Genomic DNA, 24516 nt, shown 5'->3' on the forward strand with positions numbered 1-24516 from the left:
AAAATAAAAAGAGGTTCATCACCACCAGAACACTGCCAATGGAGTTATATTGCTTGATTCAAAACTTACATCAGTATATTAGACTGCCCTTCACCCACCCACCCCAAGAGAGCTGCCAGAGCAGCTCCTCTCACTGGTCGATTCTTAGATGGGGAAGTCCTCCTACCCGTGAACTACCAAAGAATGGAACTGCTCTGATTGATACAAGTGAAAGATCTGGCCCTCAGAGTATGTCTATACTGCACTAAGACACCGGCAGCTGGCCCACGTCAGGTGACTTGGGCTTGCAGGTCTCTGGCTATGGGGCTGTTTAATTGCAGTGTAGATGTCTGGCTTGGGCTTCAGGCTGGGATTTGGAACCCATGAGTGGGGAGGGTCCCAGAGCCTGGGCTCCGGTGCAAGCATAAAATGTCTACACTGCAGTTAAACAGCCCTGTAGCCCAAGCCTGAGTCAGCTATCACAGGCGAGCCATAGCTGTTTAACTGCTGTGTAGACATACCCCTCAGAGTCTACCAATGTGAGGGAATATAGGGTATGTCTACACTGCAGCTGGGAACATGCTCCCTGTTGTAGGGGCAGCAGTGATCTGTATGCTCTGTATAACCTGTATGTTCAAGAGGTTCCCCCCCCCTTTTTTTTTTTCTCCTCTCCCTCTTTGAATACCCGTGAAGTGGCTTTCCCCTTCCCCCTCCCTCCTGGAATGCTTGTGGGATGAATGGGCTCGTTGAATAGCTGGAAGATCGGAAGAGCTCCCAGGTAGACAAGGTGTCTGGGACTCTGATTAGGCAGCAATCGCACGCCCAATGTATGGACACTGCCCGAGGTGGAGAGTGACCAACCACACGCAGCCAAGTCATCTCTAGTTGCAGGCCATGAGGAGCAGGTCCTTAAAAGGGGAAGGGGCCATCTGCACAGGAGTGCACTCACAAGCTTGTAGCTCCCATGAAGGCCCTTCGCCCGGACCACCTGGCCAGTGGTTTGCCACATTGAATTCCATTGTGCCTCGGGAAGACTGACCTTCATCGCACCATCCATCGTTGCGCTGTAGGACACTTACCTTGAAGGATCCTGACATCGCCAGTGCCGTGCCTGTCCTGGGAGCGTGAGTATGCGAGTGCGACCGCCCACTCTTCTTTTGAGCTTAGCTATCAGTATAATAAACGTGCTGCTTTCTGCCAAACTCTGGTAGGTCATTAGTCTTCCCTAAGCTTACCAGCTGGCCCAATTTTGAGTAACACTCCCCAGCACAAGTAGACAGACAGACAGACAGACGCTACCTCTGCTTGTGCTAGCACACTAAAAACAGCCATGTAGCTGGGGGTAGCATGGGCATCAGCTTGGGCTAGCTCCCTGGGTATGCACTTGAGTGGCTATCCCCAGCCACCACCAGTGCTATCCCCAGCCACAATGCTAATTTTACCACGTTAGCTCAAGCAGAGCGACCACGAGACTATCAGCCCACGCAGGGAAGCACACTCCCAGCTGCAGTGTAGATGTACACTTAGTAACATCAGTCTAAAACTATGATCTAACAAACATATACCAGATCACAGAGTAATGAAGCAGAGAAAGAGAGAGAACAATGCGAACTAAACCCGCAACAGACTTAGAAAATAAAAATATTGCAAAAAAGAATCTTTCACTCCTCAAGATTACTGATCAGCTAATCAGCTACCTGGAAAATTATTAGGTCTTGAAATGCCAGATTATGCGAAGGTGAACAGAAAAAAAATCCACGTGTGTGCAACGTACCTTTATCCAATCTATTTTGTCTGCAAATCTGGTTGCTAGTTTTTCTGGATACACCGAAACAACTTCTAGAAGACAGTACATTACTGGCAAACCTAAAGAGTAATTAAAGAATCAAGTTAAGGAAAATGAAATGCAATTTTTTCTATTTACAACTAATAGTAAAAACAGGCAAATGATGCCACATCAAGCAGTTTAATGCAAATTTAAAGATCCCAGATAAAGTTATGACTTTGACTTTCCGTATTATTTCTGAGTACTCTCTCTCTTATGGACATCAGACAGGCAAATATGCGTATTTCTAGTAAACTGTTTTAAAGGTACACAAGCAGTTTGTGATGAAACTTTAAATTGCCTCAGATATCTGATGAAGAGTGTCATTCCACAAGGGCACAGGCATGGACTTTTGTTTTTGCCAGTGGGTGTTGGCTCCTCTCCCTTCCCATGCGAGTGGGGCCTCAGAGGGAAGAGGCGGGGCAGGGGCAAGGGCAGGGCCTCGGGGGGCCGGGCCACAGTCCAGGCACTGGGGCAAACAAAAGATGAATCCAGCCCTGTGGGTGATGAGCACCCTCTACTTTTTTCAGTAGGTGCTTGAGCCCCAGAGCACCCACAGAGTTGGCATCTTTGTACACGGGAACTGTTCAGATGTGCAAAGACTGTAATAAACACTGACAAGGGCCTGAAAATTCTGACACCCCAATCTAATAGATAATGTCGTGGCGCTCTCTCTCCTTAATCCCTTTCACAATTGTGTGCGAGGGAATAACTCTAAACCACAAACTGGCCTAAGACAGTTTGGGTTAGTTCTCGTTACAACCTATGGTCACTGAAGCAAAGTTCAGGGTATTGAGTATGCTTGGCCAATGCTCATTCAGAAGTTCTAGAAAGAGCTTTTCTTCTTTCCTCAGCACCATGGCCTATGGTTCCTCACCTCCAACACCAGACAACAGCTGCTGAAGAAGGCCAATATAGATTTGCACTGGGTTGGTTTCTCCACTTTTTGAGGAAGTGGAAGATGACGAGGAAGATATGAAGTTGCCAGACAGGAGGTTCCTGACATAACGGCCAATTGCCGGAGCATGGTCTTGCATGTCAGCTAAGCTCTGAGAGGCTGGTACCACGCCTGCACTATGAGCAAGACACATTCGCAGGTACAAGACTATCTAAACAGAGAAGAGAACAAGATAGGGTTAAGGTATTTCACAGGGAAACAGGAGTCAGATCCAGCAGGCGCCCCAGTCATCAGTCCTCTGGGCGGGGGGACAACCAAAAATTGTAACTCAAAGGGTGTGCTCAGCTCAAAAAAGTTTGAAAACTGCTGGATTAAGTCATATGGGTCAAATAAAAAGGTGCTTCTAAACTGGTGTAACTTGCATCTTTTCTCAGCATGTATGTTACACCAATTTAGCATCCCTTAGCCCACATTGTGTAAGTAACACATCACCTCTGAATTTGGTTCATGGAGTCTACGGCTCATCATTGACATCAGGACCATCCTACCTGCTACCAAGCTATAAGAGCAATGTCTTGGGGGTGCGGCGTCTTCGGTCTTTGATTTTCCACAGTTGGGGGAGATTATCAGTGCCTTCTCTTGAGAGGTTAGGATGCTAGGTGTGTTCAAGGAGGCACTGTCAAAATATTCTCCTCAGAAAACCATCCCTTGCCAGTGACACACCAACTACCGAACTAACTCAAATCTCCCTTTTTAAGGAAGATTTTGGAGGAGGTTGTGGCAAAGTCAGTCAGGTAAAGTCCCCAGAATTCCTTAAAGAACTGAACCCAGATTGCCAGAGTCCCAGGTTAGTGCCTTACATGCTATCACCACTGTTCTCCCAGTGTCCCATAGGTTAAATAACGACATGTAAGAATGCATCGCTATTGCCAAGAGACAGACACAATTACCTCTCCAAATGTAGCAGGATTGAAAGGCAGGACTGCAGTTCCGGTCATGTATTTAGCAGGAGTTTTCATTCGGTGAGAGGCCTAAATAACAAACACATAGATTTAGCAGGGGTACACTCCAGACTGTAAATTGTATATACTTAGTAATAATATTTTCTGCTGCAACTAATTGTACCACTATCTTCCATTCAGCAAATGTAATTATAAACAAAACACTGTGCATTTGCATAATGCATTTAACCAGAAGATCTCAAAAGTGCTTCACAATAATTAATTAAGCCTCACAACTGGAGCTGGAATTTTCTTCCTCAAAATTTCAAACCAAATTATTCAAAAACCACCATTTAATTTCAAAAATTTCAAACTAAATTCCAAAAAGTCTTCCGAGACTGCCAGCTCAGGCTGGCAAGAAGCCAGGAAGCTTAGGAACCAGCAGGAAACCTGCCCGGTTTCCCAGGGAAACTCATCAAAATCAACACACTCCCACAGAATGTCTCAATTCCAACAATTCAACATCTTTCAAGAGTAAACCAGCCCTACTTTCAAAACCCCAGTAAGGTAGGCAGATATTAGTTTATCAGCATGTACGATGGCTCTAGGCCTGGATTCAACAATTGTTGAATTATGTCAATTATGTCTTCAAATTCTTTGCTTAATTGGGGCCCTAACAAGGCACAGACAGCTTAAGCAAGCATCTGAAGTCAAATGAGCGAATGAGTGGAAGACTTTGGATCAGAGTCCACGACTCAAGACTCTCGAAACACTGGATCTTACTCCTCCTTTAAATTTAGTTCTCTAGATTTTGAAGACAAGAGTTAAGCTCATTTACGTAGGGAAGTCATTTTGCACACTGATCCTGGCCGTAAAGTGTTCCTTACATGGACCAGCTCCAGCACACATTTATTATTCACCACTTGCATATGAAAAACAAACACGTAAAGGTGTCTCAGCAAAGGGGAAAACTTGGTCTTGATGCTTCTGTTAAAGACAGACGTGAATAATGATGGGGGTGTGGACAGGGGGTTCTCCTGTTTGTTTTTCACACTAGAAACTCAGGTTGTGTCTAATCTGAAGGACTCTGCGATCCTGAGTGAACTAGTGACATCACAAGAGCCACGAGAACAAAAAAGTGAACTGAAAGGGATTTTTAGTCACATTGATGAAAATTCTGGGGTTTTTTTTAAACACCTATTTAACTGGAACGACTCCTATCCCGGATAAAGGAAGTTCTTGCTAGAAATTCAACACCATCTCCCCTCAGTTCAATGACATCTGCTGAGGACACAAAGTTGGGGGGTATTATCCATACACAGGCGGATCGTAATATTATACAGCAGGACCTTGAAGACTGGAGAAACAGAAATGGGATGAAATTCAATAGCACAAAGTGCTTAGTGTCTAATATGAACCACCAGCTTGTAGCAGAAATTCTTCAGTTGGAAGTGACAGAGGAGGAGAGTGACCTAGGTGTACTGGTCAATTACAGGATGACTATGTGCAACCAATGTGATGCAGTTATGAACAAGGCAAACGGGATTCTAGGATGTATCAGGAGAGGCATTTCCAGTGGGGATAGGGAAGCATTAATGCCATTGTACAAGGCACTGGTAGGACCCATTTGGAATACACGGTACAATTTTGTTCACCCGTGTTCAAGAAAGATGAATTCAAACTGGAGCAGGAGCAGAGAAGAGCAAGTAGAATGATCAAGGCCAATGAAGGATCTAACTTATGAGATGAGACGGGAAGAGTTTGGCTTGTTTAGCTTCGCAAACGGTGCTGAGAGGGGATATGACTGCTCTCTAAAAATACATCAGGGAGAGTGAAGAGCTATTTAAGTTAAAGGACAATGCTGATACAAGAACAAATGTGTATAAATTCATAGCCATGAATTTATCTTATGTGCCTAAATCTCATGCTTCAGGACTTCTGCCAGTCACCTGCAAGGGGTCAGGAAGGAATTTTCCCTCAATGCATTCCGGATTTATTTTAATCTCCTTCCTCTGAAGCATCAGAGTTGGCCAGGGTTGGAGATGGGCCACTGGACAGGATGGGCCAGGGCTCTGAGGTGGCACCAAGCATTCTCTCTCTCAGCTACTTGGCTAACTGGTTCTTGCTTACATGCTCAGGATCTGATCACCATCTGTGGGGTCAGGAAGGAATTTCCCCCAGGTTGAACTGGCAGTGACCTTAGGGGTTTTTGCCTTCTTCTGCAGCGGGTCATTTGCAGGGATTATCTGGCTACATCTCAATTGTTTCCCTGCCATTACAGGGACCTTGGGTACTAGCACATCTCAGTCCCTCCCGTGCTTTGCCTGGGGCACATAATATAGATTAGTTTCCTGTGGGCTACAATACTTTTGTCTAATTCCATTCGTTGGGTTTAGCGTGCTGGCGTTGATAACCAGTGGTATACAGAAGCTCAGACTAGATGACCTGGTGATCCCTTCTGGCCTTAAACTCTATGACTACGACACTGAAGTATCAGCTGTCACAATAAACATCCCTGAGACCTCCCAGAGGTCCTGCTAGAAAGGCAGTTAAGTTCCAATTTGACATCCCTGATATTCCTAAGGAAGAAAAAAAAACATGCAGAAAAAAAACCCTTTTAAAACAAGTCATTTCAGACTTTATATTTCATAAGAAAAGCAAAGAAGGGCACAAGCCCATTATTTAAATCCGTACAGGTCACCTTTAAGTGCACATGGCGGGGAACAAACTGCTAGAGCAGTATATCACGTCAGGCCCTGGGGCATCTCACATTGTAGGACTCACACAATGTCATTTTCATTTTTCCACTGAGTTAGTATGAAGATGAGTAATTAATCCTTTGAGTTAATAGCAACCTCCTTCATTTGTTCCATTTTCTCTCTCCATATATTGTAATGCTTTTACATGCTATACAGTATATTCCTCCCTTTCTCTGGGCCAGACAATACATGGTCTTTGTTCCTTTAAGAATTGTGTGTGTGAAGTAACTGCTTGTGTAAGGTGCTGGATGACGGGCCCCGGACATTGAACTCTCCCCACATAACTGATTCAGCACAAGCCGCAGCAGTTCAAGCTTTCCCCGCTGACCTAAAGCAGTTATTTCAAAGGATCAGTTTCCATAGCCCTGTTTAACCTTTAGTTTCTTTGCCAAGGTGGCCAATAATGGTGCCTATTAGGACCAACTGAGGGGGAAGTTCTTGCAATCTCAAATCTGCTCTTTACTCGAACTTCAGCTAACACCACTGCCTTGGGGGTAAAAAAGCCTGCAATCATTACAAGCCATGCTGCCGTCATCACCCGTGCTGCGGTAATGTACCTTGTCTTGAATGTAATGGACCATTTCTGGGAAGGAAGGCATCTGTTTACCAGCACTTTCCTTTTCATTTTTACCAGGAAACATTCTCAGTACACGCTGGGCTTCTCCATGCACCTCCTCCCGTCTTTCAAGGGGAAAAATGAGAAAGGAAAGTCATTTGCACACGAGCACAATGTTATTTAACGAACAACAAATGAATTTCTTGGGGAGAGAGAGGGCTTTTAAGGAAAGAAGCTTTTTTAAACACTGCAGAGAACCAGCTCCAGGTTACAGAATATAAACAGCCTTTTGATTCTGGAAGAAAGGAGACTGGATGATAAAAGACTTTCTTGGCTTACATATCACAGTGTTCTCAAGCTTACCAGGCTAGCATCTTAACCAACCTATACAAACTGCCTTCAGTTTCCAGTCTTTCTACTCCCCCACCATGAAGTTTTGTTTTCCCTCTCTTCACCTCTTCTTTTTCCCCATTTTATGCCCTGCCCTTAGCTGACCCATTGCTAGTCCTCTCACAAAGTACTTATCTGAACCAGCAGTTCCCCAGGTATCACTAACCCAATGCTGTGCAAGACATGCTAGCTACAACGGATTTACTTAGCTTGATTTAATTATATGATGGGTTGGTAAATCAAAACTTGAGCACTTCAAGTTTTGACATTGTCAGTCCATCCTTACCCATAGTTAAAGTGTTGTTTTCCCATCCTTCACCCCACATTGTTTTTCTGGTTTAAACTAAAAGACAAAAGTACCCTCTGAAAGATTCTGATTTCTCCTCTTCCTCCCTAGTTTGCCAAGATAAGGCAGAGCTACATGTCTCTGCAAGTCTGCCATTACAATGGCAACACAATGGCCAATTTCCAAACAACTGCATTGAATTTATTTATTTATTTTAACCCAGATGCAAAGTTAACACCTCCTGAAACTTACGGATCTCCTGCAGCTAAAAGCAGTAAGTATCTGGAAGGAATGTGATCTGAAGGGAACACTGTGCTTGCAAATTTCACGGCCACCTGACGTACTTGGACTTCAGGCTTAAAAAAAATAAAATAAATAAAAATCATTAGCCCATCACAACAGAAAGCTTTTTAAACCAAGGCAATTGCATGAAAGAAAAACCTTAAGATGAACCTAAATAGTTGTTTCAACAATAAAAAAAGTTTACTTCAGTTGGAAAAGGAAATAATTGTTTTGCCCCTATAAGTTACAGATCCAGACAAATTAGATGTATGTGCCTGTACAGTATCTGCCACAGTGGGTCTTGATCTTGGTTGGGACCTCTAGTTTCTACTATAATGCAAACAATAATTTGCAGCCAAAAACAAAGGATTTCTATGTGGTATGCATGCAAACAGATATCTAAACCATCTTCACTTTAGATCTGATCCAATTAAGCCAAAAGTAATTATGGAGGTGCAAGGAAACATGGAAGTGCATTTGGAAACACATCTAGTTACAGCAACCACCATAAATGTTTTTAGCAACATCCTTTTTCATAGACATTTTGTGACAATTCCTATGGAACACAGTGGCTGTGCTGGGGATTTAAACATTTTCTTCAAGATCAGAAGAGGTCATAATTCTTCCTTCTATTATGTTACACACCATTCTGTGTTACTTCTGCCCCAGAGGAACAAACACGGTCCTGTGAAGGTTCCAATCCTAAACTGTTACTGAAGTGAAAAGAACACAGCACTGAAGTAGCTACTCAAATTAACACTGAAAAGGTTATTGTACTTGAAATTGACCAGCATTAACTGTGTTCTTATCTGATACACTACTGTGTCTCAACCCCTACTTCGACAATTCAAGGCCACCTCTCTAAACCAATTCTTGGTGCAGCAAGACACAGAAAAAACACCACTAGTTTTTGCAGTAAGCACAGTGTGAATAGTTAAATGTGTAATTACGCACACACACTCTCACTCTCTTACTATTAGGCATCATGGGCCACGATCTCAAACCTTAATCATCTAAGCAGTTAAAAAACAAGAACTTGCAGGATTAGACCATAATAAATAGAACTGCAAATAGGATCATAGTAGCCAGAGATGAAAAAAAGAACTATTAGCTCAGTGAGTCCCAGCCTCTTTACAAGGTCTGGATAGCATCTCCAGATGTAGGACAGGTTCTTTCTTAAAAGAATACTCTCTTGAGGCTCAGATATCTAGAATTGCAAGGGCAAAACTGTCATGTATTTGTACACCTAGTTTTGCACAGGTAAATGTGTATATCACAGGAAATGCATGCACAACTATCCCTACAATTGCAGAACCTCCAGGTACACATTAGCTGCACAGCTACAAGCAATTCTGAAAAGATAGGCCTGGACAGGGAAATTTTTTTTGGGGGGGGGGGGGGTGAGAGAGAGAAAGGTGCACTGATATCATGATTCCAGTCGCTAGAACATTTTCAGATTGTTTCACTTCATTACATGGAAAGCCTCTGCATAGATGTAACAGCACAAGGAAAATGGAAGAGCGAACCTCTCTAACAAGACACAGCAGAGACAGTGTTATAGGTTAAAGCTGAGTGAATCACTGATTTTTTTTTGGTTAGTTTCAAGCCGAAAACAGAATTTGGGTGGGGAGGGTGAGGGGGGGGGTGTAGAAGGTTTCCATGAAGAAATTTAAAAAAAAAACAAAAAACAAAAAAGTATTTGGATCAAATGAAATGTTTCAAATGTCAACCTGAAATGACCACATTTTCTAAACAAAATGTTTCAATGCTTCTGGAAAAAAAACAACAACTTTTTTTCTGGCCAAAACTATTCCCCGACTCACAAATGGATTCAGAGCCCTGAAAAATGCATTTTTAGTGAAAATGTCTACTAACTGAAAAATATTTTCTTCGCTCTACAGGAGATACCACGCAGATCTCTCTTCTTTAAAAAATGATAGTTTTATCCCTAATAAAATACCTTTATTAGGTATGAAGCCACAAGAGCCTCCATAAGCGTACGCTGTGCTCCTTCCAAACTACTGTATGCTCCAACCATCATAGACAAGGCCTCCTGAATAGCCAGCCTGGTATCGGGCTCTTCCTGCAATATGAAAACAAGAGGATTCATTACTCTCCAGCGTGTCCCCCAAACATTAAATAATAACCTTCTCCCAAACCCACGTGATCACCTACCTTGCACAAAGCTTCAAAAAACTGCTGGACAAGAGCTATGTCCTTGGTAAACAGCTGAGGCATTCGACTGAAATAGAATCATTTGAGAAGGTTTTTTAAAAAGAATTTGAGAGCAAATATATTCACACTCTGCATTTCACTTCCCTCATCTCTTTACAACTCACCTCTACCTCCAAGCATCATCTCATGTTCTAAATTATCCACCTCCACCACTGGGCAATTATTCCCATTAACAACCGCTCAGCATGGCTCAGAAATCAAGACATTCTATGAAACAGTCAATTTGATAGCCAGTGTGGAGGTCCACTTTTGAACACACAGCTCACAGAGTTCATGAGTGCTAACCTCCGCTAAAAGTCATAAATGAACAAACCTGCAGCAATCTAGAGAAGCGAACCATTTTTAGATCCTCTCTACATGCTTTCACGAACTACCATCAGTCATTCCTAGCATAATGATCAACCACCAACATGCTTCATTTTACAGATGCAGAGATGACACAAGACAGTGCTTCTCCACACGCTGTGCTCTGTTGCAAATGGCCACGTGGCACGACACTAACGCGCCGGCCTGCTGACAGAGTTACAAATTGCTTTGGAAAAAATATCTGACATCCCGTTACTTAAAATACACTTTAGTTACCTGGAGAGTTTTCCAACAGCTGAATAGGCCATTGACAGCAGTTTGGGGTCCTTGAATTATAAAATAATAAAAAGCCCAGTCAGCAGAGAGCCAGGAGAGAGAAAAAACACAGATACCTATCCCTTACAATTATGCCTTTACTTTACATCCTGTCTCCTAACCTTTGAAACATGTTCCGGAGACATCGAGAACGAAGAAAATAATCAAATCCCAGAGCTAAGCACCTTGTAAATGAAGAACAGATGTGTTACACTCTTCCCACAGAAACGAAAAATGACACCAAAAAAGCTGCCTTGATCTTTCAAGAAAGAAAAGCTGATGGGATTTGATAGGTCTGTGAAATGGCCAGCAAGTGACAGACACCTTTCACTGAGCCCAACCACCTTGCCACAGAGCCTCTCACCCGTCACACAACAGGTTCAGGGTCCCCAGGCAAACAATTATTTAAACGCTTGGCTCCGGTAGCACCCATCCAACCATTTCTTAAATGCATACCCACCACACCCTTCGTAAGGAAAGGAAAGGCCCATCCCTCCTCCTATCGGTACACCTTTCCTGACAGCCTTATTGGAGTCACTGGGACTAGGAAAGGGTTTGCATGATCAGGCATTGGTAACGTGCTTTATAAAAACCACAAGTTTGCTTTATGAAATGACACTGGGAAAACCTGCATTGTGTTTTGGGCCAGAGTACGACACCCTTAGTTATGGCTGGTAGTACCTGTTGAAATGATACCATCCCTACCCCGCCTTAGGTCCCACTGACTTCACATGGAGGAAGGCATTACTCAGGGAAGGTCTAGAGGAACATCTAGTGCATGGCAAGCTGGGGTGTCAATCAAACTCGCCTGCTCCACAGTAACTGGCCGCGTAGACCCTGCCACTGAGCATAAAGGAACTTCTAGCATGCAGCAGCAGGACCCACGCGGACAGTTAGTGTGCAGCAGGCTAGTGTGGGGTAGATTTGCACCCGTCTGCCACGTACTGAGTGTTCACCTAAATAAGCCCTCAGCCTGAGTCAGGGTATCACAATCAGGCCCGTGCAGCGCCTAGCACGAAGGGGTCTAGGTCCATGACTTCGGCTCCCAGGTCCTTTCACAATACCAGGAGTGAATAACAAATCGCTGCAAGGTTACCCTGGCCCATCACCGCTGATTGGAACTTCAGCACTATGGTCCACTAAAGACTCTACAAACACTATCAATGCACCTTACACAAGGGAGAGAGATTTTAATTATACACCCAGCATTTACTAGCACCCCTCTCACCCTGTTTCCTCCTTGCTTTCTTTACGTAACGTGCATCTAATGCTATTTTCCTCTGTTTACCAAACTCCCTCATGTCTCAGCAACATTTACATTCCTACATCCCCTCACCTACTCCTCTCACTGCCTCCCTGCCCTACTCCTCTGTTATTTTCCTGTCCTCACCACCACCACCCCCACCTCCATCTGTGAGGCTTTTGACATTTAAATTGGTAGTTAACAAAAACACCCCGAATCAGAAGGTTATTAAATGTGTCTGGTTCAACTTCGCTTGTTACAGCCTCAGCTTTCCCTTTGCAAGTTCAACCCAGAGAGGAGTGACACATTGCTGATGCACAATGGAGAAGCATCCAGAGGATCTGATAAAAGTGGTTTCCGCTCCCACCGTTGGCAAGAGATGGACATACCCTTGCAACATGGTCTACAATCTAAGTTTGGCCCATTAGCTGCTCCTGGGAGGTAAGCTACAATTGTGGCTACGTGCAGTCTTCTGCCTTTGTTAGGGTAGAAAGTTGGACCTTATCCCCTCCGATGCAGATTGCACACACTAACCAATGCTTTGTATTAAGCGATTGTATACTTCTGTATTAAACAACTGCAGTGCACTCTGCTTGGGACTACGCCTGAAGACCACTACATGGAAGTTTCATCAGGCAGTGAAAGACACCAAGGTCATACTTAAAGTTATACATGGGCTTAAGTATCTCCCTGGATCTGGGCATCAGAGAATAAAGTCCCGGTCCTGCAAACAAACAGTTACGCATGTGCTAACTTCAAGTACATGAATAGTCCCATTGAAGTCTTGCAATCAACATGACTACTCACGTGCATGCGCATAAGTGTTTGCAAGACTGGGAGCCAAATGACTTGCCAAAGGTCATACAGGAAATTTATGGAAGAGTGGGGAATGTAGACCAGGCCTCTTGGGTCACAGTTCAGTACCACGAGATCACCTTTCCTCTCTCTGACCTATCTGCTGAAAATATTTCCTTATACTTTCTTTTAAAATAAACATCATGCAAGAGTAATGAGGTATAAGAATCAGATCAGTTCAAATCAGACCAATCATTTTTTTCTTTTTTATAAATCTAAACAAATCAACCCTTGCAGTGTTGCTGTAGCCATGATGGTCCCAGGATATTAGAGAGACATGGTGGGTGAGGTAAGAGCCATCCCTTGGGTAGGAGAATTAGTGGGGGAAGCAAAAGTGGATGGGAATCTGGGAGGCAGTGACCATGAGTTGGTTGAGTTCAGGATCCTGACACAGGGAAGAAAGGTAAGCAGCACGATACGGACCCTGGACTTCAGGAAAGCAGACTTCGACTCCCTCAGGGAACGGATGGCCAGGATCCCCTGGGGGACTAACTTGAAGGGGAAAGGAGTCCAGGAGAGCTGGCTGTATTTCAAGGAATCCCTGTTGAGGTTACAGGGACAAACCATCCCGATGAGTCGAAAGAATAGTAAATATGGCAGGCGACCAGCTTGGCTTAATGGTGAAATCTTAGCGGATCTTAAACATAAAAAAGAAGCTTACAAGAAGTGGAAGGTTGGACATATGACCAGGGAAGAGTATAAAAATATTGCTAGGGCATGTAGGAATGTTATCAGGAGGGCCAAATCGCACCTGGAGCTGCAGCTAGCCAGAGATGTCAAGAGTAACAAGAAGGGTTTCTTCAGGTATGTTGGCAACAAGAAGAAAGCCAAGGAATGTGTGGGCCCCTTACTGAATGAGGGAGGCAAACTAGTGACAGAGGATGTGGAAAAAGCTAATGTACTCAATGCTTTTTTTGCCTCTGTTTTCACTAACAAGGTCAGCTCCCAGACTGCTACGCTGGGCATCACAAAATGGGGAAGAGATGGCCAGCCCTCTGTGGAGATAGAGGTGGTTAGGGACTTTTTAGAAAAGCTGGACGTGCACAAGTCCATGGGGCCGGACGAGTTGCATCCGAGAGTGCTGAAGGAACTGGCGGCTGTGATTGCAGAGCCATTGGCCATTATCTTTGAAAACTCGTGGCGAACCGGGGAAGTCCCGGATGACTGGAAAAAGGCTAATGTAGTGCCAATCTTTAAAAAAGGTAAGAAGGAGGATCCTGGGAACTACAGGCCAGTCAGCCTCACTTCAGTCCCTGGAAAAATCATGGAGCAGGTCCTCAAAGAATCAATCCTGAAGCACTTGCATGAGAGGAAAGTGATCAGGAACAGCCAGCATGGATTCACCAAGGGAAGGTCATGCCTGACTAATCTAATCGCCTTCTATGATGAGATTACTGGTTCTGTGGATGAAGGGAAAGCAGTGGATGTATTGTTTCTTGACTTTAGCAAAGCTTTTGACACAGTCTCCCACAGTATTCTTGTCAGCAAGTTAAGGAAGTATGGGCTGGATGAATGCACTACAAGGTGGGTAGAAAGCTGGCTAGATTGTCGGGCTCAACGGGTAGTGATCAATGGCTCCATGTCTAGTTGGCAGCCGGTATCAAGTGGAGTGCCCCAAGGGTCGGTCCTGGGGCCGGTTTTGTTCAATATCTTCATAAATGATCTGGAGGATGGTGTGGATTGCACTCTCAGCAAATTTGCGGATGATACTAAACTGGGAGGAGTGGTAGATACGCTGGAGGGGAGGGATAGGATACAGAAGGACCTAGACAAATTGGAGGATTGGGCCAAAAGAAATCTGATGAGGTTCAATAAGGATAAGTGCAGGGTCCTGCACTTAGGACGGAAGAACCCAATGCACAGCTACAGACTAGGGACCGAATGGCTAGGCAGCAGTTCTGCGGAAAAGGACCTAGGGGTGACAGTGGACGAGAAGCTGGATATGAGTCAGCAGTGTGCCCTTGTTACCAAGAAGGCCAATGGCATTTTGGGATGTATAAGTAGGGGCATAGCGAGCAGATCGAGGGACGTGATCGTTCCCCTCTATTCAACATTGGTGAGGCCTCATCTGGAGTACTGTGTCCAGTTTTGGGCCCCACACTTCAAGAAGGATGTGGATAAATTGGAAAGAGTCCAGCGAAGGGCAACAAAAATGATTAGGGGTCTGGAACACATGAGTTATGAGGAGAGGCTGAGGGAGCTGGGATTGTTTAGCCTGCAGAAGAGAAGAATGAGGGGGGATTTGATAGCTGTTTTCAACTACCTGAAAGGGGGTTCCAAAGAGGATGGCTCTAGACTGTTCTCAATGGTATCAGATGACAGAACGAGGAGTAATGGTCTCAAGCTGCAGTGGGGGAGGTTTAGATTGGATATTAGGAAAAACTTTTTCACTATGAGGGTGGTGAAACACTGGAATGCGTTACCTAGGGAGGTGGTAGAATCTCCTTCCTTAGAGGTTTTTAAGGTCAGGCTTGACAAAGCCCTGGCTGGGATGATTTAACTGGGAATTGGTCCTGCTTTGAGCAGGGGGTTGGACTAGATGACCTTCTGGGGTCCCTTCCAACCCTTATATTCTATGATTCTATGATTCAATCAGGATGACTGCCCCGGGGCCCACGCTTCAAGGGTCCCAGCACTTGGATAAAATCGGGACTGTCACGATATTTAGCCTGTGTCCCGACCGATTTAAGATCGGGATGCCATTTGTCCCGATATTCAGGTGAGGAGGCGGGCAGGAAAGTGAGGCGGGAGGGCGAGCGAGGTGAGGAGGCAAACAGCAGGCAGAAGGGTGGGGGATGAGGAGGTGAGCAGTAACCAAGTGGGTGGGCAGACTGCGAGGAGACTAGCAGGGAGGCTGATTTGTCCCGGGACCCGAACCACCCTAGGGACAGCACTGGGTGAGGTAATACCTTCAGCAAAAGTTGGTCCAATAAAAGGTATTTCCCCACCACCTTGTCTCTCTAAATAAATAAATGTGATTCTACAACAAAGAACCTTTCAACTCACCTCTTTGTATTCATTAATCAGTTTCGTAAGTCCATTTAAAAGCATTGGGCCTAGTGGCTTTATTTTACTTTCTGGACAACTGGAATTTAAAAGAAAACATGTTAAAATATATTCTTTGCACCTACTGCTACCAAAAACCAATTGCTTTCTATAACTGCCATCATCATCATCATCTCTGTTCTGCCAATATTACAGCTTAGCATACAAAAAGTTATACAATATTTTAAAAAACCCCATGTGCAATAGAATTAAATATTCTTTGCCTTCAGCACAACAGCATATTTACCATACAAAGCTGTCTCCGTAAATTGCTTGAAATAGTTTTGCATCTATTACCATAAACCATGTAAGTGGCTTACCTTATACAAATATGATGTACAAACTGCAGGGACAGAGTTCTCAGTTTCGTGTTCGTATTTGCACCAAAGAGCCCATCATACACCACCTGGTGGGAAGCACGAGACGATTGGATACAGTGACTGGTTTAATTTTTGAATATTATTTGCACTCCCTTCCTTCGCTAGCTATCACATGCAGTAGTTAAGTTTCAGCATTTTCCTAGGCACTGGAGGAATGATACAAATAGTAGACGTGTTATGAATAGCTGCTGTGGAGTGAAGACGTTACCTGAATATTAGCTGGGAATGTTTCTGCAGCTTGTCTGGAACGCAGAAGATGAGGAACGATCTTTAATTTAACCCGGGTGCTGACTGGATCTCGTTTCAGTTCTGGCTTCAGAACAACTCCCTGTCAGGAACAGGGTGAAAGATATTTCTTTGGATGTAGCTACTACTACTTGACTGCTAACTACTGTTAATAATTCACGAAAGTGTGTATTTTTTTTCAAAAAAGAAAAAAAATATTTACTCAACAGCAACTGTCTGGCAAAAAACACAGATCAAAGGAAGTGACAAACTAAAAAATGGATGCTTTGTCCAGCAAACAAACCAAGGCAAATAAAATAAGATCCTCATGAATAAAGCAGGAACACAGCACTGGACGCAAGTCTTACCTCTTTAGTTTTCAGTGGTATATCCCCAAGGTACACTTTGTACATTTTGTTGACGATAATAGGATTATTCCAGTCAATTAAGCTAAAGAATTGTAAAAGCAACATGTTAAAATTATGCCTTAATTATTTACAAATATATTTTACAGCACTGTGTAATGTTGTGGAAAAAAAAATCTAAATCTAATTAGCTTCAAGTGCAGCCTAATTTCACCCTCACCCCACATATAATCTGCAGTCATGAGATAAAGAATTACAAAAAATTACAAAAAGAAAAGGAGTACTTGTGGCACCTTAGAGGCTAACCAATTTATTTGAGCATGAGCTTTCGTGAGCTACAACTCACTTCATCGGATGCATACCGTGGAAACTGCAGAAGACATTATATACACACAGAGACCATGAAACAATACCTCCTCCCACCCCACTGTCCTGCTGGTAATAGCTTATCTAAAGTGATCATCAAGTTGGGCCATTTCCAGCACAAATCCAGGTTCTCTCACTCTCCGCCCCCCCCCCCCCCCCCCCACAAACTGTGTGTGTTTGTGGGGGGGGGGGGGCGGAGGGTGAGAAAACCTGGATTTGTGCTGGAAATGGCCCAACTTGATGATCACTTTAGATAAGCTATTACCAGCAGGACAGTGGGGTGGGAGGAGGTATTGTTTCATGGTCTCTGTGTGTATATAATGTCTTCTGCAGTTTCCACGGTATGCATCCGATGAAGTGAGCTGTAGCTCACGAAAGCTCATGCTCAAATAAATTGGTTAGTCTCTAAGGTGCCACAAGTACTCCTTTTCTTTTTGCGAATACAGACTAACACGGCTGTTGCTTGTAATTTCTTTCAGAGTAAGTCCTCACATCCAGGTACTCCACAGATGAATTTTTACTTCCCAAATAAGCAGTGAAAAAACCCACAGTTGTTTCCTTCTCTTCCTTTCCCATTGAAGTGTGGGGGATATCACTTTCAGCCCAAGTGACTGCCCTGGAAAACAAAGACCTACTTATCCACAAAACTGGTCAGGCATGGGCACCAGGGACCACAAGCTTCTTACCATTGCACCTTGACTCTGACCCGGGTGGGACACTCCTACAGGAGAGAAGATATTTCAAGCTCCTGGCCCATACATCCTTGGCTTCTCTGATGAGACTGTCAACCAGGAGGGCAATCACTATGGTGGTTTTAGCAATAGGGACCCTTGTAAGCTGGGAAATGGATTTAGTCCAAACCTGTTTAACACAGGCCAACAAACAGCCAGCTGATCAGAGCAACTTGGTCACTGTAGACCTGAGCTGGGCTTGAATCACTAACCTAGGACCTTTCACCCCAGTGTCCTATGTTGTCCTTTGAACAGTAGTGTCCACAGCCAAGTGAGCCAAAAAAATAATGGGGGGGGGGGGCGCGGAGTAATCAAGAAGGAGGGCACAAACATTTTTGCCTGTAACAACTGAGCCCTAAACATGGGGTTAACATATGGAACATCTAGCAGCTGCATACATAATGTAAGATGTGTTTAAACAAACATGTTTTATGCCGAGGTAGTTCTTAGGACTCACAATACAACCAAAAGGGGAGTGAACAACCAGGCTCTAAAGAACAGAGAGTCATTTCCTCCAACAAATTATTCCAATGAATTAAAATAATCTCTCTGGCCATGACTGAGGTGCACTGGAGAAGGCATCAGGTCACTTGCTTATGCTGTGCTTGGCTCAAACCAATACTATTTAGCCCCACACTATCAGCAGTACAGAATTCACCCACACATTCAAAAGACTGGCTAATCCAGCTCCAATAATAAGGAAGTCAGTTTGTGCATGCTCCAACCACAAGCTGCATGAACACCAGGCCACCTCCTGTATGAATGGAGTAGCCTCTGCTTAGCAAGTGACTCAGCAAATAGCAATAGCAACTATATCGGCTAGCCTGAGGCAAAAATCGCAGATTTTCCTCCAGGAGGAGCATTATTTCCACCCAGCACTGGCTGGGGAGGAGACAGTCATCCTGCAAGAAACCTTGCTGCTGCTGTTGTGGAAGAGGACAGCACAGGGCAATGTTGAAGTGATTAACCAGCAGGATAAATATGCATTGTCAGAGAGCGGTGTGGCTTTCCCATTTGATAAACTACACTGGGTCCCACTAAAAAAGTATTCATAGAATCATAGAATATCAGGGTTGGAAGGGACCTCAGGAGGTCATCTAGTCCAACCCCCTGCTCAAAGCAGAACCAATCCCCAATTTTTGCCCCAGATCCCTAAATGGCCCCCTCAAGCATTGAACTCACAACCCTGGATTTAGCAGGCCAATGCTTAAACCCCTGAGCTATGCCTCCCCCCACATGAATGAGCTAAGAGGACAGCAGCACAACCACTCAGAGGAGTTGCTGTCCCCTCTCAGCGTGTAACCTTTCTGGATCACTACATCAATTACAACTATTATTATTAGACATGCCAGTGCCCAGTTCTTAAACAGAAGCCATTACCTTTGTTTGCTTTTCAGTTCCAGGTCTGCTGCAGTTGCTACACTGTGTCGCGTGTCGCTGGAGGCTATTACCAGGTGTATGACAGCTTCAAGCTCTGGTACCTGCTCAGCTTCAATGAACTTTACTATTCCCAGTTTACACTGCTCAGCAACGTAGAAGAGAAAGTAAAAATTACTGACCAGACGACGTGCTACATTAATGTCAAGGTTTAGCAGACTGAAATCTGGGCCTTTTGTAATCCTAAAGAGGGAAACTCTCACTCTTTCCATCTCCTCAACTGAGAAGCTAAGCTTTCTAGGTGGCAAAAAGTTCATTTGCAGTGGAGGTTTAACATAACTGAGAGAAGAGTTCAGAAAACTCTATTACATCAAAGAGAAAGACAAAGGCAAGGACAGAGCTCAGCTGTGCATTTACTAGCAAGTTCTGAAAATATGTTTTAAAGTTAGATGGAAAAATTGTTGACAGATCAACAGTGGCAGCCTTAGACCTCTGTCTCACTCTAATAATTTGTAGGTGCTTTAATGCATGAAGTGCAGGTTTCAAAATAACATGCACATAGACTACAGAGACCTACTCAGGCATCGTGTGCTTTACATACAAGCTGGGCAAGCCATTTTTTGGAGTGAATTCTTCATTTACTTCCACACTGTGCATTCCTTGCATGTTGTACCCACCAAGTCATTTTACTGAAGTTCCCATTTCATACCCTGCATAGCCCAAGTGATTTGCATTACCTGTTCCAGCTGTTCAGGTGTCCATGGGCTATCTCCAATTACCCGTTTGGCTGCGTAAAAGCTCATCCCTGGAGGAGGTTGAGGGATCCCCGAACTTCCAGCACTACTGGATGCAGAAGAGCCCTGTGCCGATGGCACATTTTGGCGACTCTGGGATTCATTCAGTACATATCTGGAAGGAAAAAAGGAACACGTGAGTGGACTTATTAAACTACCCTATGAACTGAAGTCAATTCCTCATTACAGGCACTGAAGAGATCAAAATAAATATCACTCCTCCCTCCCCCTCAAATATTATTTTTTGACCACATTGTGACGGGTTCGGTCACAGAGACCCCCTTGGGACTGTCACCTGAAGTGCTGAAACTACCTCTGAGCCTGTCTTCCCTGCCAGCTTGGGACTTCAGAGTAATACTTCATATTTCTAGCTTCAAATACGAGAATGATACATTCATACAAATAGGATGAGCACACTCAGTAGATTATAAGCTTTGTAACGATACCTTACAAGAGACCTTTTGCATGAAGCATATTCCAGGTACATCATATTCACACTTAAACATATTTCCATAAAACATATGGAGTGCAACGTCACATATATACATAAGACAGACTATTTAAACACACTGCAGAGCCTTGCCAAGTTGCATTACTGACAGGGAGACCCATTGCAAGTTAGCCTGTAAGCGAACACAACAGTGCATCACAAAATGTAGTTTGTTTATTGAGTGAGTAGCTCAGATGATACTTCTCAGTATACCAGTCGGTCTGCTACCGTAAAGGCTACAAAAGGAACAAAGGCCCAGTAACTCCAGGTTTCCCAATAACGCTCTGCTATTAAATGTTTGTTGAGAGAGGAGAGGGATGGCAGGGCTTTTTGGTGAGCGTTAGCAGGTTAGTGGGTCAGTAAATTAAGAATGAATGAGGTTCTGCTGTGTTAGAAATCAACACACATTAAACACTGTATTCGATAAACTCTTATACAAGTACTAACTGGAGCCTGTATGAGGGGTGCTGGACTAGATGACCTCCTGAGGTCTCTTCCAACCCTGATCTTCTATGATTCTGTGATTCCCTCAGTTTCAAAGAGGAGGCTGGGATGCATGAAAATACAGAGAAGGCAGCAAAGCAGGCCCCTTTCTGCTCAGGGGGCAATCCCGGGATGTGAAGGGAGGGGAGAGCTGTGGTAAAAAAAAACAAATACCCTTTGGAAACAGCCCATCTCTGCAGTGTTGATAGTGGAGACAGGCAACAGAATTCAAATTCTCAGGCACTCGGCATTTGGGGGCTCAGGCGCCAGTCTTCATAGGGTACATCGATATTGGAACTGGAGGTTTCATTTCCAGCGTGGGTAGGTGTACTGACGCTAGCTCGGGTAAACGTTCCTGCACTGGCTCTGATGGAGCTTGTGCGCTAACAATAGCAGCGTAGCTGGCCACCGAGTACACTCACACAAGGACCTAGGTACTCACTCGGGCAGCTAGCCCATCCCAGCACCTGCGCTGCCATGGCTGCACTGCTATTTGTATCATACTAGCTCCATCAGTTAGCACACGTACGTCTACCTGCCCTGGAAGTTACACCTCCAGCGTTCACGTATCCTCAGAAAGTGACCAGCCATGCTTTTCTGCGAGCACCCACACGCACGCCTAGGGTCCAGAGTAACAGCCACTCTCCCGTGTGCTGCCGAGCCAGCTAAACCCATCAGAACATGAGAACTGTGGCACAGAGACCTATCTGAGCAATTTGCTCTTGCTCTGAACAATGTGTGTTCAGCATACAGACCACAGAGGCAGAAAACAATCTCAGGAATGCAAGCGAATGCTCATCCCAACTCTAGAGAATAATCTTTCACACACAGAGTTTAAACAACTGTGTGATTTGGGCTTTTAAACCCTCCTTTAAAATCTTTCTTGGAGGCTCCAGCTTACAGTAAGATTTAGCACTAAAATTTAAGGAGACAAAACAATCAAGCAACTATGCAGTAGGCTACTGGGAACAGAGATCAGACCTGGTAATTCACTCCAAGGTTCAGTTCCAGCAGAAGTTCAGATCAGAACATAATAAAGAAAATAGCTTGTAACAAAATATCACCTACAGAACAGGAATACAGGTCCTTCTACTGCCTGATCAACAGCCATAGCCTTATACCAGGATACTCCTTCCCCCTCCAGGCTGTACCACTAAATACAGCAGAACGTAATAAGGGTCTATTTAGAGAGCACTCATTCCTGATAGATTTACCAACATCATGGCTTCAGTACACGTGGCCCAAATCCAACCCGTGAAGCATAATCACAGAGCAAGTTCCACCGAGCAATTTTATGTAACTTTGATTTACCCTTCTTGACAACCGGTTATGCATAGTTTCCACACAGACACCAAGGTTTTCAAAGATGGCCAGTGATTCTGGATGCTCATACTGAGATACCCTCTTAGCACTTTCCAAAAATCAGGCCTCTTAAAGATGTCTCAAGTCAGGCACCCAAAATCACTGGTCACTTTTGAAAATCTTGGCCTGAGCTCTTTGGCGCTTTTGAAAATCCTACCCAAAGTGCACCAAAAGCACTAGTCTCACTGTACTACAAAAGGCCTGTCCTCCTAACTCACGCAGGTGCATTAGAATATCCCAGCTTTCACCTGCAGCCAAGTGACAGTCAAGGGGGACAGTGGAGGAGGAGTCCTGCTTTTAAAATAATTTCCAGTGTCCTTCCAAGTGAATGCTTCCAGAACAATATAAAGGAGTGACAAACACAGAGTCAGATGGGAAGTGGCTTTTGAAAAGTATTGATTAAATATGCAAAAGGGCAAGATCAGTAAAACCCAACGGCACTATAAATAATGAGTGTACACAAACTTGCTCTGGGAGCTGGTGCACACACCGACACCAGCTGTTAATCAAGATTACGACATCTGTAATGAGCAGAAAGTCGCAACATAAATCTCGTGTCACTACAGGGCCGATCCTGTGAGATATGAGCCCTCATTGCCCATTTCGATCTAGAGCAGTTGAGAGTGCTCAGAACCTTGGGTGATTGGGCCCAAACAGACCAAGCACAGAAATGGGGAGGTGCAGGGGGGAGATGATAAAGCAATTTGATGTTTATTTTATTGTAAATGCATGAGTATTTAAAACCACAGTTTTAAATCCTGCTTCCAACGGAAGTTAATGAGAGATTTGTAAGACACAGATTCAATAAAGCACTTAAGCCTTTTGCTGAATAGGGATGGGATTACTCACAAGCTTAAAATAAGGTTTCTGTTTAAGTACCTAGGGCCTCATCAACTTTATTGGGAAAAAGAGGTAAAGGAGCACACTTTAAAGAAGTCTCTTTTGTGCACACTTCTGATCATCCATCATACACAAGATACTCCAAGTGTTACAGGATTTTGCTGCAGCTTGCCCTCACTTACCCATAAGGCATGAGGAGCACATCCAACATAAAGTCCAAGAGCAGCTGTACAGTCTTTGGTTTTTCAGCAAGATTAAATGGAGAAGCTGCTTTCGATGGTTCCACAGGATATTTCATGTGAAAAAGGGCTGGTATTAGAAGATGCATTAGGCTGAAAAACAATTACATTTAGTGCAACTATTTACAAAAACACCTTTTGATTCTTCGCATTCCACACACAAACTGTATAGCAGAGATTTAGGCAAGGGTTTTTTTTTGTTTTTTTGTTTTTTTGTTTGTTTGTTTTTTAGTGAAAATCCACCTAATCTTATTCTGGCAGCTTTCATTTGATACCCAACATACCTAACAATGGGAGGCAGGAAGCAAATTGGGGGGTTGTGTTTAAACAAAACAAAATACAATACAAACCCACAACCAAGGATAAGAATTAATTATCTATATCCACATTTTTAAGAACATTACTACATTGTACTTATGTGAATTCATTTACACACGCACACACACACACACACACACACACACAATCTAGCTTCAGAAACTGCAACCAAAGAGAGACTCACAGAGAACACCTCTTGTTCAAAACTTGGGCTCTGATCCTGCACAGGGCTGAGCATCCTCATAGTCCCATTGAAATTAACTGGAGTAGAGGGAGATTAGCACCTCATGGGATCAGACCCAGAGTTATGAAGCATACATACACCATGTCCATTTTCTGTACATGTACAGCCAGATTTCCAAAAGGCCTCAGCACCCAACAGTTCCCACTTACATACCTATGTTGAAATCCTGGCCCCACTGTAGTTAACCAGAATTTTGCCATGGACTTCAACAAGACCAAGATTTTACCCTGATTCTCGTTGATAATTAAACCACTTTGTGCCACTCTGGTAGCATAAAGGCACCTTCAAGTAAGTGGAAATGTAATTTACACTAATTTTAGGGCCCCTTTACACTGCCAGAAATGCTTGGCACACAGCAGCTCCTATACGTGGCCTGTAATTGTCAGT

General features: G+C 44.0%; 1 protein-coding gene across 2 annotated transcripts in view; it reads right to left on the minus strand.

Moving 5' to 3' along the window:
- ECPAS (Ecm29 proteasome adaptor and scaffold) overlaps positions 1-24516 on the minus strand; it is a 91534-nt gene that overhangs the window by 46180 nt on the left and 20838 nt on the right. For both annotated transcript variants that reach the window (XM_048850792.2, XM_048850791.2), the window contains exons 5-19: positions 23511-23660; positions 20097-20268; positions 19363-19502; positions 16889-16970; positions 16504-16623; positions 16236-16321; positions 15877-15955; positions 10734-10783; positions 10092-10158; positions 9877-9999; positions 7887-7990; positions 6960-7083; positions 3653-3733; positions 2682-2913; positions 1754-1845 (exon numbers count right to left, since the gene is read on the minus strand). In XM_048850792.2, the coding sequence (XP_048706749.1) occupies positions 1754-1845; positions 2682-2913; positions 3653-3733; positions 6960-7083; positions 7887-7990; positions 9877-9999; positions 10092-10158; positions 10734-10783; positions 15877-15955; positions 16236-16321; positions 16504-16623; positions 16889-16970; positions 19363-19502; positions 20097-20268; positions 23511-23660 (1702 nt within the window). The remainder of the gene's footprint in view (positions 1-1753; positions 1846-2681; positions 2914-3652; positions 3734-6959; positions 7084-7886; positions 7991-9876; positions 10000-10091; positions 10159-10733; positions 10784-15876; positions 15956-16235; positions 16322-16503; positions 16624-16888; positions 16971-19362; positions 19503-20096; positions 20269-23510; positions 23661-24516) is intronic.

The sequence above is a fragment of the Caretta caretta genome, chromosome 5, assembly GCF_965140235.1.
Source record: "Caretta caretta isolate rCarCar2 chromosome 5, rCarCar1.hap1, whole genome shotgun sequence".
NCBI lineage: Eukaryota > Metazoa > Chordata > Testudines > Cheloniidae > Caretta > Caretta caretta.